This window comes from Anomaloglossus baeobatrachus, chromosome 6, assembly GCF_048569485.1.
Source record: "Anomaloglossus baeobatrachus isolate aAnoBae1 chromosome 6, aAnoBae1.hap1, whole genome shotgun sequence".
Lineage (NCBI taxonomy): Eukaryota > Metazoa > Chordata > Amphibia > Anura > Aromobatidae > Anomaloglossus > Anomaloglossus baeobatrachus.
Window position 1 is genome coordinate 507,682,835 of NC_134358.1, and position 17,811 is coordinate 507,700,645.

Below are 17,811 nucleotides of genomic sequence, written 5' to 3' on the forward strand. Positions count from 1 at the left end.
TATTGCGAGTGCTTGCATGACACTCGGCTCACGCTCGCAGCACAGCGGGAGACGAGTGTCATGCGACTGTGGACTGATCGTGCGATCAGACCACAGCTGCGGAGGGGCGGGCCGGTGCTGAGGAGACATTGGAATTTATCTCCCTCTCTCCTCCGTTGCCGGCTGATGCGATTATCATACTGCACTCGCATTACACCGGTGTAATGCGAGTGTAGTGCGATGTTTCTCTCGCCCCCCATAGACTTGAATGGGTGCGAGTGAAACAAGATCGCATATCACCTGCAGCATTCTGCGACTGTTTTCTCGCTCCGATTAGGGCTGAGAAAACAATTGCTCATGGGAGCGGCCCCATAGAGTAATACTAGTCCAAGTGGAATGTGTTTTTTTTTTTTTTTAATCGCATTCCACTCGCTCCGTATTACTCGCCGTGTATGCTAGGCCTTATAGTACTGTGCACACTTTGAGTACCTATCAGGTAGTACTCAGCATGGATCCGGGTTAGCATTGATCATCTGCCTGATCGTATACATAGAGAGCTGCCATGTATGAGCCCATACTCCACTCTGTAGACTTTCTATGGAGCCTGTACTCCGTTCTCAGACCCTCATGCAGACCTTCAATGCTTTTCCCTGCTGAGCAGCACATTGCAGAGCGGCTTTTTGAGCAATCGGTGAAGGTCTCAGGATCCGGACTACACATGTTGGTTACTACCTGTTGTTTAACAAAAAAAAATAATGATAGCTCTTTAACTGCTGGTTGTTTAGGGAGGAGAGCAGGTTATGTTTTACAATTTTGTTTTCTACTTGCAGGTCACAGGAATGATGCTGCGCTAAATATCGGGGCTGTAACCAAGGTGGACTCCCAGCGTCTGACTGCGTTCCTTCGCTCGGCCTGTCAGGTTGGTCTGCTCAGATATTCCAGATATTCTAAGCATGTTCAGTATGCTTCTTGCTGCTTTTTTTTTCTCTTAGTTTTGTAACTTTACAAACCTATGATTTTTGTAATTGAATGTTTGATCCCTTTTTTTTTCTATTTTGAGATTAATGTGTCTCTGTGTATAGGTCGTCACCGTTCTGCTAGAAGAGGATCGTGCTGAAATGCAATCTAATTACAAGGTTCAGTCTAAAGACCCCTGCCTTTCCATCAGCGAGAGCTGCTTCCATTTAAACACCAACCTACCTTTTCTTCAAGGTAAAAAAAAATATATCAATTAACATTCCCTGTTGTTACAGCTGTTCATGTATTAAAGCAATTGTTGTTAAAGAGATCCTGTTCCCAGCTGTTTCCCTTATGAGCTGCAGCCTTTACTATCCTAGAATCTATATATATAATTGCATTATTCTGTCTGTCTGTCTTGCTCCAAAATTGTGTCCTTACGGTGATAAACAGCGGATTGGCCGTTGGGCTCGCCATGGCCCCGTCCCCCCCCCGCACGGAATGGCCGCTCGCCTCGGATCCGCCCCCTCGCTTGGATTGGCCTCTCGCCCCGGCCCCCTGCACGCATTGGCAACTCGGCCACGCCCCGCCCCCCCCTCACGCATTGCACGCTTGCTCTGGCCCCGCCCCCCGCACGCATTCCCCGAACCGACTCCCAGGTGAGTGCTGTACCCCCGGGAGCCCACGCCGGCGTACGCTGGTGTGGGCTCCCGTGCGAACGGGGCGGGGTACGCTGGTAACCATGTAATATTGTAGCATGGTTACCAGCGTACACCAGCTCCCAGGTGAGCGCATCAAGGTCCTGCAGTGGCGGAACAGACGCACACATATAAGAACAGACACACACACACACACACATCAGATCACACTCACTCTCACGCACACCTCTCACACACATCAGATCGCATCCACATACTCACAACATCCCGTGATATCGCTTGCTTCTCGGCGGCGATACTGTGCAGTGACCTTCCAGGACCTGCCGGAGGATCACATGGCCGGAAGCATGTGGTATCTCCGGATGTTGTGATTGTGTGAGCGTGTATGTGCGATATCGTCAGTGTGTGTGTGTGTGTGTGTGTGTGTGTGCGTGTATGCGATCGGATGTGTGTGAGTGTGTTCTGATGTGTGTGTGTGTGTGTGAGTGTATGCGATCGGATCTGTGAGTGTCGGCAGAGGAGCACGGCGTGCAGCACAGCTGCTGGGACCGCCCACCGGTGGGCACAGGGAGAAGTGGGGTGTGTGTGTGTGAGTGTATGCGATCAGATGTGTGCGTGTATACTGTCTGATGTGTGACTGTGGAGCACGGTGGGGAGTGCGCAGCATGGGGGATGGAGCACGATGGGGAGTGCGCAGCATGGGGGATGGAGCATGATGGGGAGTGCGCAGTATGGGGGATGGAGCACGATGGGGGGTGCGCAGCATGGGGGATGGAGCACGATGGGGGGTGCGCAGCATGGGGGATGGAGCACGATGGGGAGTGCGCAGCATGGGGGATGGAGCACGATGGGGAATGCGCAGCATGGGGGATGGAGCACGTTTGGGAGTGCGCAGCATGGGGGATGGAGCACGATGGGGAATGCGCAGCATGGGGGATGGAGCACGATGGGGGGGGCGCAGCATGGGGGATGGAGCACGATGGGGGGGAGCAGCATGGGGGATGGAGCACGATGGGGGGGGCGCAGCATGGGGGATGGAGCACGACGGGGGGTGCGCAGCATGGGGGATGGAGCACGATGGGGGGTGCGCAGCATGGGGGATGGAGCACGATGGGGGGTGCGCAGCATGGGGGATGGAGCACGATGGGGAGTGCGCAACATGGGGGATGGAGCACGATGGGGAGTGCGCAGCATGGGGGATGGAGCACGATGGGGAGTGCGCAGCATGGGGGATGGAGCACGATGGGGGGTGCGCAGCATGGGGGATGGAGCACGATGGGGGGTGCGCAGCATGGGGGATGGAGCACGATGGGGGGTGCGCAGCATGGGGGATGGAGCACGATGGGGAGTGCGCAGCAAGGGGGATTGAGCACGTTTGGGAGTGCGCAGCATGGGGGATAAAGCACGATGGGGAGTGCGCAGCATGGGGGATGGAGCACGATGGGGAATGCGCAGCATGGGGGATGGAGCACGATGGGGGGGGCGCAGCATGGGGGATGGAGCACGATGGGGGGGAGCAGCATGGGGGATGGAGCACGATGGGGGGAGCGCAGCATGGGGGATAAAGCACGATGGGGAATGCGCAGCATGGGGGATGGAGCACGATGGGGAGTGCGCAGCATGGGGGATGGAGCACAGTGGGGAGTGCGCAGCATGGGGGATGGAGCACGATGGGGGGTGCGCAGCATGGGGGTTGGAGCATGATGGGGGATGCGCAGCATGGGGGATGGAGCACGTTTGGGAGTGCGCAGCATGGGGGATAGAGCACGATGGGGGGTGCGCAGCATGGGGGATGGAGCACGATGGGGAGTGCGCAACATGGGGGATGGAGCACGATGGGGAGTGCGCAGCATGGGGGATGGAGCACGATGGGGAGTGCGCAGCATGGGGGATGGAGCACGATGGGGAGTGCGCAGCATGGGGGATGGAGCACGATGGGGGGTGCGCAGCATGGGGGATGGAGCACGATGGGGGGTGCGCAGCATGGGGGATGGAGCACGATGGGGGGTGCGCAGCATGGGGGATGGAGCACGATGGGGAGTGCGCAGCAAGGGGGATTGAGCACGTTTGGGAGTGCGCAGCATGGGGGATAAAGCACGATGGGGAGTGCGCAGCATGGGGGATTGAGCACGTTGGGGAGTGCGCAGCATGGGGGATAAAGCACGATGGGGAATGCGCAGCATGGGGGATGGAGCACGATGGGGAGTGCGCAGCATGGGGGATGGAGCACAGTGGGGAGTGCGCAGCATGGGGGATGGAGCACGATGGGGGGTGCGCAGCATGGGGGTTGGAGCACGATGGGGGATGCGCAGCATGGGGGATGGAGCACGTTTGGGAGTGCGCAGCATGGGGGATAGAGCACGATGGGGAGTGCGCAGCATGGGGGATGGAGCACGATGGGGAGTGCGCAGCATGGGGGATGGAGCACGTTTGGGCGTGCGCAGCATGGGGGATGGAGCACGATGGGAGTGCGCAGCATGGGGGATGGAGCACGATGGGGAGTGCGCAGCATGGGGGATGGAGCACGATGGGGAGTGCGCAGCATGGGGGATGGAGCACGATGGGGAGTGCGCAGCATGGGGGATGGAGCACGATGGGGGGTGCGCAGCATGGGGGATGGAGCACGATGGGGGGTGCGCAGCATGGGGGATGGAGCACGATGGGGAGTGCGCAGCATGGGGGATGGAGCACGATGGGGAGTGCGCAGCATGGGGGATGGAGCACGATGGGGAGTGCGCAGCATGGGGAATGGAGCACGATGGGGAGTGCACAGCATGGGGGGATGGAGCACGATGGGGAGTGCGCAGCATGGGGGATGGAGCACGATGGGGAGTGCGCAGCATGGGGGGATGCAGCATGGGGGATGGAGCATGATGGGGAGTGCGCAGGCATGATGGGGGGTGCGCAGCATGGGGGATGGAGCACGATGAGGGGTGCGCAGCATGGGGGATGGAGCACGATGGGGGGTGCGCAGCATGGGGGATGGAGCACGATGGGGGTGCGCAGCATGGGGGATGGAGCACGATGGGGGGTGCACACCTCCCCCCAAAACACACACACACACACACACACACACCGCCACACACGCACTGCACAACACACCACACACACACTGGGAACCACAAACACCGCCCTACACAGACACCCACACACACAGACAACGCCGCACACACACAACACCCAACACGCAAACACTGCGGCACACACAAATATACGCACATACCGCACAACACACACACTGCATAAAACATACCTCCCCCCAAAACACACACACACCCCACACCCACACAAACCGCGCAACACACACACACAACGCTACAGACACACAGCGCTCCACGAACAACGCAACACAAGCAACACACAAACACCGCTCTCACCCCCCGCTACACCCAGACAACACCCAGAACATGTACAGCGGCCTACACAACCACTTGGTAACTACACACAACAACATATATATATATATAATATGTATATGTATGTGTGTATAAATATGTATATATATATATATGTATATATATATATTATAAAACAAAAATCATACATGAACTACACAATACGTAAATTCTAGAATACCCGATGCGTAGAATCGGGCCACCTTCTAGTACAGTATATAAGAGCCCAGGCCGCGCTGTATAACTTAGTAAACACCTTTATTTTACTCACCTAGGGGGCGGTCCAGTCCGATGGGTGTTGCTGCTTGCAGGTCCGGCGCCTCCTCTCTGCTGCGATCGCCGGCCTCCTTCTTCACAGGCCCATGTGCATGACGCGTCCTACATCATCCACACAGGCCGGCATTGCGGTGTTGCGCAGGCACACTTTGATCTGCCGAAAGTATTGTAGTGCGAGTGCGTGGGTGGTCTTTGACCTTTTCTCGTGCATGCACACTACAGTATTTTTATCTGCCCTCAGCAGAGCAGATCAAATTGCACCTGCGCAGAACAGTAATGCTGGCCTGTGTGGATGATGTAGGATGCGTCACCCACGCTGGGCTCAGAAGAAGGAGGACGGCTATCGTAGCCGAGAGGCGGCACTGGACCTGCAAGCAGCAACATCCATCTCACCTAAGTGAATTATAGTAAAGGTATTTTTTACATTTTACAGAGTAGCCTGGGCTATTATATACAGCATACTAGAATGCTGTATATAAGGGCTCACTCGTGGTGGCCACAGCTTATAGGGGCCAAATCTGGTGACAGGTTCCCTTTAAAGCAGCGCTACATGTCTCTTGATCCTTTTTCTTCCACTTTTACTTAGGGGGCATATACACCAACTGATAATCAAGAATGAGTAATTAAAGGCAATCTGTCAGCAGGTTTTTTGGCTATTTAATCTCAGAGCAGCATAATGTAGGAATAGAGAGTCTGATTCCAGAGATGTCATTTGCTGAACATCTTGCTGAAGGTTCAGTACAATTAGTGTTTTATGAGCAGAAGATTATCACTGCAGGACTAGGTGTCACATGCAGGACAGTTCAGCTAATCTGTGTAACCCTGCCACTGATTGGCAACTTGCTGACAATGTACAGTGTACACAGAAAGCTTCCAGTCAGTCTTGGAATGAGAAAAATATATAATGATTTTTAAGCAGGCTTAAAAAAGTCATCGTTCTCTGCAGCACATTGTCACGTGTAAATAGCCCATGTGCTGACAAGAACCATGATATTCCATTGAGACAGAACCATCATTAACAATCGTTCTGTAAGCAAGGAAGAGCGGTCAGCCTGTTTAAATAGGCTAATAAAAAAGGTCCATTGTAAATGCATCCTTAATTATTGATATTGTAGACTCTTCAAGTTCTTTGATATAGTTTGTGAAACCATGATTTAGATTTGGCGGCCTACATTAGGGTGATAATGGTCATGTGTGGTGCTGACCTGGAGTATTGCGGCTAAAGTATAAGTTCCCATACACATTAAACAGCAGTTGGCCATCAGTTATCTCTCCCGACTCCCCCATACACAGGACCCTCGGCTCAGCCAAGTGCTCTTGTGTTCTCTATGATAGAGCCGCTGCCAGACTTCTCCGGCAGCTGCTTTATCTCCTGGGAGAACAAAAGGATCAGGCAATTCATCAGGTCAGATCCATTTCTCCCCTGACATTATCTGTAAAGGGCAGTCGAGATGCCCCCATACACATTAGACTGTTGGACAATATTTGGGGGTTTGACTGGCTTTAGTTTAAAAGGAACCTGTCACCAGTTTTTTGCCCTATAAGCTGCGGCCACCACCAGTGGTCTCTTATATACAGCATTTTAACATGCTTTATATAAGAGTCCAGAACATAAAAATCACTTTATAATACTCACCTAAACCAGTCGCTGCAGTGGATGTGGCTCAGATGGGTGACTCCGTTCTCCGGTGGTGGCAGCGCCTCCTCTTTCGGCCATCTTCATCCTCCTTCTGAAGCCGGCACATGCATGACGCGTCTATGTCGTACACACTCGCCAGTCCTGCGCATGCGCACTACAATACTTTGATCTGCTTTGCTCAGGACCTGAATGCTGGCGAGTGCTTATGACGTCGGATGCGTCATGCACACAGGCTTTAGAAAGACAACAGAGGCGGTGACCAAGATGGCCAAAAGAGGCGGCGCCGGCACCAGAGGACGAGAACACCCATTTGACCCACATCCACCGTAGTTGAGTATTATAAAGTGTTTTTTACGTTATACACAGTGGTCTGGGCTCTTATATACAGCATGTTAGAATGCGGTATATAAGAGCCCACTGGTGGTGGCTGCAGTTTATAGGGCAAAAAACTGGTGACAGGTTCCCTTTTAATGTGTATGGGGACCTTAAAGGGATCCTGTCACCAGTTCAAAAGTGGACAGATTTTACTATTATTTTATTCCCTCTGCTTTCCTGAGTATTCAGGTTTTTCTTTTATTATATAGTTTCAGAGATAGGTGCCAATTTATTTAGTGATAATTTTTTGTTTTTACCAAGTGGGCATTGGCGGATTCTCTATGGTTGTGTCTTTCTGCTGCTCTACATTGTTTGCATTAGCTACTCCCCTCTTTAAAAAGCCTATAAAACTAGCACCAAATAAAAGGCTCATATCTCGGAAATCTGGCAGATCTAAAAAGCAAAAAAAACCCAACAAAATCTGAATACTCGAACGGCTGGAATAAAATAAAAGCCAAAAATGGGCACTGTTGAATTGGTGACAGATGTGCTTTAACAGAATCCCCTTTATCTTTGCTCTTCTGGCATGGTCTCTTTAATTTGGTCTTTGGGGTAATGTGGCGCCTCTGTGTCTCTAGTTTAGATATTTTTGCATAACGAGCGATCTTTGCCATTTTTTTCAAATTTTAAACAGTTCTTGGTTCTCTTTGATTATACTATGGCACTAATATAGTTAGGGTGTAACACTTTCTACCATATTTTGTTCCCGTTTATGGCTTTCTAGGTCGCAGTGTATACCTCCTGCAGTTTTCTGAAGCACAGCGGCACCTGTTGCTTACCGTGCATGGATTGGGCAGCAGCACCGAGTCTACCAGTCTCTGGGAAAAGTACATGATCTGTATCTGGAATATATGGCAGCCTTCCACTCCGCAGAAGATCCTCATTAGTCAGTCTGAGGTATGAAAATGGATTATTGTATTATTAGTTCTTAGGTGTTTATGACATTTTTCTCTTTTACGTTTATACTTTTTGTAAGTTTTTACTGGTTATTCGAGAACTCCTAGTTTATTTTATTGCTTAGTGGCCTCGAACAGTAAAGCTTCACAGCAATAATGACAATTTTCTTTGTCGCTCCATTGGGAGACCCAGACAATTGGGTGTATAGCTTCTGCCTCTGGAGGCCACACAAAGTATTACATTTTAAAAGTGTAACCCCTCTCCTCTGCCTATACACCCCCCCGTGCATCACGGGCTCCTCAGTTTTTATGCTTTGTGTTGAAGGAGGCACACATGCACTCATGCTCCCATTTTAGTCAGCAGCAGCTGCTGATTATATCGGATGGAAGAAAAGAGGGCCCCTAACAGGGCCCCCGGCATGCTCCCTTCTCACCCCACTAAGTCGGCGGTGTTGTTAAGGTTGAGGTACCCATTGCGGGTACACAGGCTGGAGCCACATGCCGTTTTCCTTCCCCATCCCTTAGGGGCTCTGGGAGAAGTGGGATCCTATCCGGTCATCCAGGCACTGGGACCGGGCTCCCTCCGCAGCCCCTGTGGGATTCTGACGGACAGGAGACTGAGTATCATCAGGGACAGGGCCCTGCATCTACAGGTACTCTGTGTCCCCTTGGGGACGGTGCATGGAGCACCTTGGCCTCAGACGCTGCAGCGACTGCGGTGTTGGTATGAGACGGACTACCGCGCCGACCGCACCTGTTTGCCGGCCGCGGTTTTAACTTTAGTCCCCGGCTTTTGCGGCTTAGTGCATTAAACTCCCGCCCCCGGGCCTGCCAGTCAGGGGGAAGGGTGGGGACGGTCGGTCTGACGCCGACAGTGAGGGCTGGAGCACACTTGGCTGTCCTCCGCCCCCCTCACTAATCACTCTGGGGCCAGATTCCCGCACTTTTGTAGTTACGCCCACGGCTCCCTCCTCCCCTGTGAACGCCGACAGCCATGTTTTAAGCACATTCTGCCGGTGGAGGACTTCTGGCTGCATCTCTGGGAGACCCGAGGCAGGGAATCTGGGGGCCACACACCGCTTGAGCGGTCGGTAAGCCACACCGGTCACCCGGTGCTGGGCCCCATAGAGTGCCGAACTGTATATATCTATATATATATAATTGCCTTATTCTGTCTGTCTGTCTGTCTGTCTGTCATGCTCCGAAATTGTGTCCTTACGGTGACACAAAGCTGATTGGCCGCTGGGCTCGCCATGGCCCCGCCCCCCCCCACGGATTGGCCTCTCGCCCCGGCTCTCTGCAGGCCCCGCCCCCCTCACGCAATGCACGCTCGCTGTGGCCCAACTGACACGGGGCTCCGATTCCCAGGTGAGTACACACACACACATCAGATCACACTCACTCTCACACACACCTCACACACCTCACACACACCTCACACACACCTCACACATCACATCCACACATCACAACATCCTGGGATATCGCTTGCTTCTACACCGGCTCCGTCAGGATCCCGGCAGCGCCAGACATAACCTTGCGATGCTGGGATCTTAACGGAGGCCGTGAAAGCTGGTAACCATTATACACATCGGGTAACTAAGGTCCCTTAGTTACCCGATGTGTATCATAGTTACCAGTGTACACCGGCTCACACTCACTCTCACACACACATCACACACACATCACATCGCATCCACACATCAAGGTCCTGCAGCTGCGGAACATACATAACATAACAGCACACACACACACACAAATCAGATCACACTCACTCACACACACACATCACATCGCATCCAAATACTCACAACATCCTGGGATATCGCTTGCTTCTCGGCGGCGATATTGTGCTGTGAGCTTCCAGGACCTGCCGGAGGATCACATGGCCAGAAGCATGTGATATCCCTGGATGTTGTGAGTATCAGCGCTTATGTGCAATATCGTCAGTGTCTGTGTGTGTGAGTGGATGCGATCGGTTGTGTGTGTGAGTGGATGCGATCGGTTGTGTGTGTGAGTGGATGCGATCGGTTGTGTGTGTGAGTGGATGCGATCGGTTGTGTGGGTGAGTGGATGCGATCGGGTGTGGGTGAGTGGATGCGATCGGTTGTGTGGGTGAGTGGATGCGATCGGGTGTGGGTGAGTGTCGGCAGAGGAGCACGGCGTGCTGGAGGAGGCTGGGAACAGAGAGGCTGATCTTGGGGAAGGCTGGGAGGGGGAGGCTGATGCTGAGGGAGGCTGGAAGGAGAGAGGCTGAGCAAACGTGCTCCATCCGCCATACTGCGCACTCCCCATCGTGCTGCATCCCCCATGCTGCGCACTCCCAAACGTGGTCCATCCGCCATGCTGCGCACTCCCAAACGTGGTCCATCCGCCATGCTGCGCACTCCCAAACGTGGTCCATCCGCCATGCTGCGCACTCCCAAACGTGCTCCATCCGCCATACTGCGCACTCCCAAACGTGCTCCATCCGCCATACTGCGCACTCCCCATCGTGCACCATCCGCCATGCTGCGCACTCCCAAGCGGATGGAGCATGATGGGGGGTGCGCAGCATGGCGGATGGAGCACGTTTGGGAGTGCGCAGCATGGCGGATGGAGCACGTTTGGGAGTGCGCAGCATGACGGATGGAGCACGTTTGGGAGTGCGCAGCATGACGGATGGAGCACGTTTGGGAGTGCGCAGCATGCCGGATGGTGCACGATGGGGAGTGCGCAGTATGGCGGATGGAGCACGTTTGGGAGTGCGCAGTATGGCGGATGGAGCACGTTTGGGAGTGCGCAGCATGGCGGATGGAGCACGTTTGGGAGTGCGCAGCATGGCGGATGGACCACGTTTGGGAGTGCGCAGCATGGCGGATGGAGCACGTTTGGGAGTGCGCAGCATGGCGGATGGAGCACGTTTGGGAGTGCTCAGCATGGCGGATGGAGCACGTTTGGGAGTGCGCAGCATGCCGGATGGTGCACGATGGGGAGTGCGCAGTATGGCGGATGGAGCACGTTTGGGAGTGCGCAGCATGGCGGATGGACCACGTTTGGGAGTGCGCAGCATGGCGGATGGACCACGTTTGGGAGTGCGCAGCATGGCGGATGGAGCACGTTTGGGAGTGCGCAGCATGGCGGATGGAGCACGTTTGGGAGTGCGCAGCATGGCGGATGGAGCACGTTTGGGAGTGTGCAGCATGGCGGATAGAGCACGATGGGGAGTGCGCAGCATGGCGGATGGAGCACGTTTGGGAGTGCGCAGCATGGGGGATGCAGCACGATGGGGAGTGCGCAGTATGGCGGATGGAGCACGTTTGGGAGTGCGCAGCATGGCGGATGGACCACGTTTGGGAGTGTGCAGCATGGCGGATAGAGCACGATGGGGAGTGCGCAGCATGGCGGATGGAGCACGTTTGGGAGTGCGCAGCATGGGGGATGCAGCACGATGGGGAGTGCGCAGTATGGCGGATGGAGCACGTTTGGGAGTGCGCAGCATGGCGGATGGACCACGTTTGGGAGTGCGCAGCATGGCGGATGGAGCACGTTTGGGAGTGCGCAGCATGGCGGATGGAGCACGTTTGGGAGTGCGCAGCATGGCGGGTGGAGCACGTTTGGGAGTGCGCAGCATGGCGGATGGAGCATGATAGGGGGTGCGCAGCATGGCGGATGGAGCACGTTTGGGAGTGCGCAGCATGGCGGATGGAGCACGTTTGGGAGTGTGCAGCATGGCGGATAGAGCACGATGGGGAGTGCGCAGCATGGCGGATGGAGCACGTTTGGGAGTGCGCAGCATGGGGGATGCAGCACGATGGGGAGTGCGCAGTATGGCGGATGGAGCACGTTTGGGAGTGCGCAGCATGGCGGATGGACCACGTTTGGGAGTGCGCAGCATGGCGGATGGAGCACGTTTGGGAGTGCGCAGCATGGGGGATGCAGCACGATGGGGGGTGCGCAGCATGGGGGATGGAGCACGATGGGAGGTGCACACCTCCCCCCAACACACACACACACGCGCACTGCACAACACACACACACTAGGAATCACAAACAACGCCCTACACAGACACCCACACACACAGACAACGCTGCACACACAAATATACGCACATACTGCACAACACACACATTGCTCAAAACATACCTCCCCCCAAAACACACCACACCCACACAAACCGCACAACACACACACACAACGCTACAGACACACAGCGCTCCACAAACAACGCAACACACGCAACACACATACAACACCGCTCTCACCCCCCGCGACACTCAGAACATGTACAGCGCCCTACACAAACACTTGGTAACTACACACAACAACATCTATATATATATATATATATATATATATATATATATAAACAAAAATCATACATGAACTACACAATACGTAAATTCTAGAATACCCGATGCGTAGAATCGGGCCACCTTCTAGTATATATATATATATATATATATATATATATATAGTATATTTGTATACATTTTCTCGGTTCGGCTGTTCTGTTAGCTTGTGGCTATATATCCCTCAGTGATCACTCTCCTGGGAGACTACAGCATGTCGTTCACAAGGAGCAAGGGTGCCAAGACACAGGGTTATTTTGCAACCTGTACCTCTTGTGCGGCTATGCTACCTGCAGGTTCCACCTACCCTCACTGTGAGCAATGCTCGGGCCATGTGGCACTCGCTCAGCAGGAGCCTGGGGCACTGGTGGGACCCTCGGCCCAGGTAGAACCGCCGGTTGCCCCTGTCCAGGCGGCAGGGACAGAGTTTGCAGCTTTTGCTGAGAAACTCTCTGAGTCACTTTCACAATCCATGGCTCAGTCTATGGACATATGGTCTGCTAAGATACTAGAAGCCTTGCAGTCCAGACCGGCCCTTACACAGGCCCCGGGCACTGTTGGATCGCCCCCAGGCCCCTCTCGGTCTGCGACGAAGCGTGCGCCTGGGGTGGCCTCTAGTTATTACGTGGAGGACTCCGGCACGGACCGCAGTCCCAGACCGGCTAAGCGAGCTCGCTGGGAATCTTCCCCGACTTCATCACGCTGTTCGGGGTCTCAGCTTGAGGACTCTCTAGAGGATGAGGCGGAGGTAGCAGCCCAGGACTCTGACCCTGACGTTGCTCTCAATCTTGATACACCTGAAGGGGACGCCATAGTAAATGACCTTATAGCGTCCATCAACCAGGTGCTAGATCTTTCTCCCCCAACTCCACCTATAGAGGAGTCGGCTTCACAGCAGGAGAAGCACCAGTTTAGGTTTCCCAAACGTACTCTGAGTGCTTTCTTCGATCACTCGAACTTCAGAGATGCTGTCCAGAAGCACAGAGCATTTCCGGACAAGCGCTTTACTAAACGCCTTAATGACACACGTTACCCCTTCCCCTCTGACGTAGTGAAGGGTTGGGCTCAATGTCCCAAGGTGGATCCTCCAGTCTCTAGACTGGCGGCTAGATCCGAGGTGGCAGTGGCTGACGGTTCAACGCTCAAGGATGCCACGGACAGGCAGATAGAGCTCCTAATGAAATCCATCTATGAAGCCATAGGCGCGTCCTTTGCCCCAGCCTTTGCAGCAGTGTGGGCACTCCAGGCTATCTCAGCTTGTCTGTCTGAGATTAATGCGGTCACCCGTACCTCGGCTCCGCAAGTAGCGTCTTTGACTTCTCAGGCGTCGGTATTTTCATCCTACGCCATGAATGCTGTCCTGGACTCGGCTAGCCGTACAGCGGTAGCATCCGCCAATTCGGTGGCAGTCCGCAGGGCCATGTGGCTACGCGAATGGAAGGCAGACTCTGCTTCCAAGAAGTTCTTGACCGGTTTGCCTTTTTCTGGCGACCGATTGTTTGGCGAGCAATTGGATGAAATTATTAAGCAATCCAAGGGAAAGGACTCGTCCTTACCCCAGCCCAAACCAAAGAGACCTCAGCAACGAAAAATTCAAGCGAGGTTTCGGTCCTTTCGGCCCTCAGCCAGATCCCAATCCTCCTCGTCCAACAGGCCACAGAAGAGCCAGAGAAACTCTTCTGCATGGCGGTCTAAGTCACGTCCTCCAAAGACCGCCGGAGGCACCGTCTCCAAGGCGGCCTCCTCATGACTTTCGGCCTCCCCAAACCGCATCCTCGGTCGGTGGCAGGCTCTCCCGCTTTTGCGACGCCTGGTGGCCACATGTCCAAGACCGATGGGTGAGGGACATTCTGTCTCACGGTTACAGGATAGAGTTCAGCTCTCGTCCTCCGACTCGTTTTTTCAGAACATCTCCGCCCCCCGAGCGAACCGTGGCACTTTTTCAGGCGGTGGACACTCTGAAGACAGAAGGAGTTGTGATCCCCGTTCCCCATCAGGAACGGGGTCGCGGTTTTTACTCCAACCTGTTCGTGGTACCAAAAAAGGACGGTTCATTTCGTCCCGTTTTGGACCTCAAATTGCTCAACAGACATGTGAGAACCAGGCGGTTTCGCATGGAATCCCTCCGCTCTGTCATCGTTTCGATGTCCCAAGGGGACTTCCTAGCATCAATCGACATCAGGGATGCCTATCTCCATGTGCCGATCGCTCCAGAGCATCAACGCTTCCTGCGTTTCGCCATCGGGGACGAACACCTTCAGTTTGTGGCACTGCCTTTCGGCCTGGCGACAGCCCCACGGGTCTTCACCAAGGTCATGGCATCCGTTGTGGCAGTCCTACACTCTCAGGGCCACTCGGTGATCCCGTACTTAGACGATCTCCTAGTCAAGGCACCCTCCCGGGTGGCATGTCAACACAGTCTGACCGTGGCTCTGGAGACTCTCCAGAGGTTCGGGTGGATCATCAATTTCCCAAAGTCAAAATTGACTCCGACCCAATCTCTGACTTACCTCGGGATGGAGTTTCATACTCTCTCAGCGATAGTCAAACTACCGCTGGACAAACAGCATTCGCTGCAAACAGGGGTGCAATCTCTCCTTCGGGCCCAGTCACACCCCTTGAGGCGCCTCATCCACTTCCTAGGGAAGATGGTAGCAGCAATGGAGGCAGTTCCCTTTGCGCAGTTTCATCTGCGTCCACTCCAATGGGACATTCTCCGCAAATGGGACAAGAGGTCGACGTCCTTAGACAGGAACGTCTCTCTTTCTCTGGCAGCCAAGACCTCTCTTCAGTGGTGGCTTCTTCCCACTTCTCTGTCGAAGGGAAAATCTTTCCTGTCCCCATCCTGGGCTGTGGTCACGACGGACGCGAGTCTGTCAGGGTGGGGAGCGGTTTTTCTCCACCACAAGGCTCAGGGAACCTGGACTCCGGTAGAGTCTTCCCTTCAGATCAATGTTCTGGAGATAAGGGCAGTGTATCTAGCCCTAAAAGCGTTCCATCGGTGGCTGGAGGGCAGGCAGATCCGCATACAGTCGGACAACGCCACGGCGGTCGCGTACATCAACCACCAGGGCGGCACTCGCAGTCGTCAAGCCTTCCAAGAAGTTCAGCGGATTCTGCTGTGGGCGGAGGCCACAGCCTCCACCATCTCTGCGGTTCACATCCCGGGCGTAGAAAACTGGGAAGCAGACTTTCTCAGTCGCCAGGGCATGGACGCAGGGGAATGGTCTCTTCACCCGGACGTGTTTCAAGAGATCTGTTGCCGCTGGGGAACGCCGGACGTCGATCTCATGGCGTCTCGGCACAACAACAAAGTCCCGGCATTCATGGCACGGTCTCAGGATCACAGAGCTCTGGCGGCGGACGCCTTAGTTCAGGATTGGTCGCAGTTTCGACTGCCTTATGTATTCCCTCCTCTGGCAATGCTGCCCAGAGTGTTGCGCAAGATCAGGTCAGACTGCCGCCGCGTCATCCTCGTCGCTCCAGACTGGCCGAGGAGGTCGTGGTACCCGGACCTGTGGCACCTCACGGTGGGTCAACCGTGGGCGCTCCCAGACCAACCAGACTTGCTGTCTCAAGGGCCATTTTTCCATCTGAATTCTGCGGCCCTCAACCTGACTGTGTGGCCATTGAGTCCTGGCTCCTAGCGTCCTCAGGGTTATCTCAAGAGGTCATTGCCACCATGAGACAGGCCAGGAAACCAACGTCAGCCAAGATCTATCACAGGGCTTGGAGGATCTTCTTAGCCTGGTGCTCTGATAAGGGGTTTACCCCCTGGCCGTTTGCCTTACCCACGTTTCTTTCCTTCCTTCAATCCGGAATGGACAAGGGTTTGTCTCTCGGCTCTCTCAAGGGACAAGTATCGGCGCTTTCCTTGTTTTTTCAAAAGCGCCTAGCCAGGCTTCCGCAGGTCCGCACGTTCCTGCAGGGAGTTTGCCACATAGTCCCACCTTACAAGCGGCCGCTGGAACCCTGGGATCTTAACAGGGTTCTACGGGCTCTTCAGAAACCACCTTTTGAGCCGCTGCGGGATGTCTCTCTATCACGTCTTTCGCAGAAGGTGGCATTTCTAGTGGCAGTTACGTCACTCCGAAGAGTGTCAGAGCTTGCAGCGCTGTCATGCAAAGCCCCCTTCCTGGTATTTCACCAGGATAAGGTGGTTCTGCGTCCGGTCCCGGACTTTCTCCCCAAGGTGGTGTCCCCTTTTCATCTCAATCAGGATATCTCCTTACCTTCATTTTGCCCTCATCCAATTCACCAATGTGAAAAGGATTTGCATTTGTTAGATCTAGTGAGAGCACTCCGGATCTACGTGTCTCGCACGGCGCCACTGCGCCGTTCTGATGCACTCTTTGTCCTTGTCGCTGGCCAGCGTAAGGGGTCGCAGGCTTCCAAGTCAACCTTGGCTCGGTGGATCAAGGAACCGATTTTTGAAGCCTACCGTTCTTCTGGGCTTCCGATTCCTTCAGGGCTGAAAGCCCATTCTACCAGAGCCGTGGGTGCGTCCTGGGCATTGCGGCACCGGGCGACGGCTCAGCAGGTGTGTCAGGCGGCTACCTGGTCTAGTCTGCACACTTTCACGAAACACTATCAAGTGCATACCTATGCTTCGGCGGATGCCAGTCTAGGTAGGCGAGTCCTTCAGGCGGCGGTTGCCCACCTGTAAGAGGGGGCCGTTGTCGGCTCTTTTTATCGGGGTATTCTTTTACCCACCCAGGGACTGCTTTTGGACGTCCCAATTGTCTGGGTCTCCCAATGGAGCGACAAAGAAGAAGGGAATTTTGTTTACTTACCGTAAATTCCTTTTCTTCTAGCTCCTATTGGGAGACCCAGCACCCGCCCCTGTTCCCTTCGGGCTGTTGTTCTTTTGTGTACACATGTTGTTCATGTTGAATTGTTCTTTTGGTTCATGGTCTTCAGTTCTCCGAACATCCTTCGGATTGAATTTACCTTAGACCAATTTATAAGTTTCCTCCTTCCTGCTTTTGCACCAAAACTGAGGAGCCCGTGATGCACGGGGGGGTGTATAGGCAGAGGGGAGGGGTTACACTTTTAAAGTGTAATACTTTGTGTGGCCTCCAGAGGCAGAAGCTATACACCCAATTGTCTGGGTCTCCCAATAGGAGCTAGAAGAAAAGGAATTTACGGTAAGTAAACAAAATTCCCTTCTTTTATGGTAAGCTAATTCACCTATCAGTATATTTTTGGAGTTTAGGAGGAAAGTTGAGTCCCTGAGAGTATTTATGCACCAGGATATATAGATATTGTCTTTGGTACCCATCGAACCTGCAAGTCGCCAAAAC

The 17,811-nt window shown here is 54.1% G+C and overlaps 1 protein-coding gene across 1 annotated transcript in view; it reads left to right on the plus strand.

Moving 5' to 3' along the window:
• The window catches only part of DYNC2I1 (dynein 2 intermediate chain 1), a 159,107-nt gene that overhangs the window by 103,300 nt on the left and 37,996 nt on the right, over nt 1–17,811 (plus strand). The window contains exons 12-14 of the mRNA XM_075316753.1: nt 810–898; nt 1,062–1,191; nt 8,005–8,177. Of these exons, the coding sequence (XP_075172868.1) occupies nt 810–898; nt 1,062–1,191; nt 8,005–8,177 (392 nt within the window). The remainder of the gene's footprint in view (nt 1–809; nt 899–1,061; nt 1,192–8,004; nt 8,178–17,811) is intronic.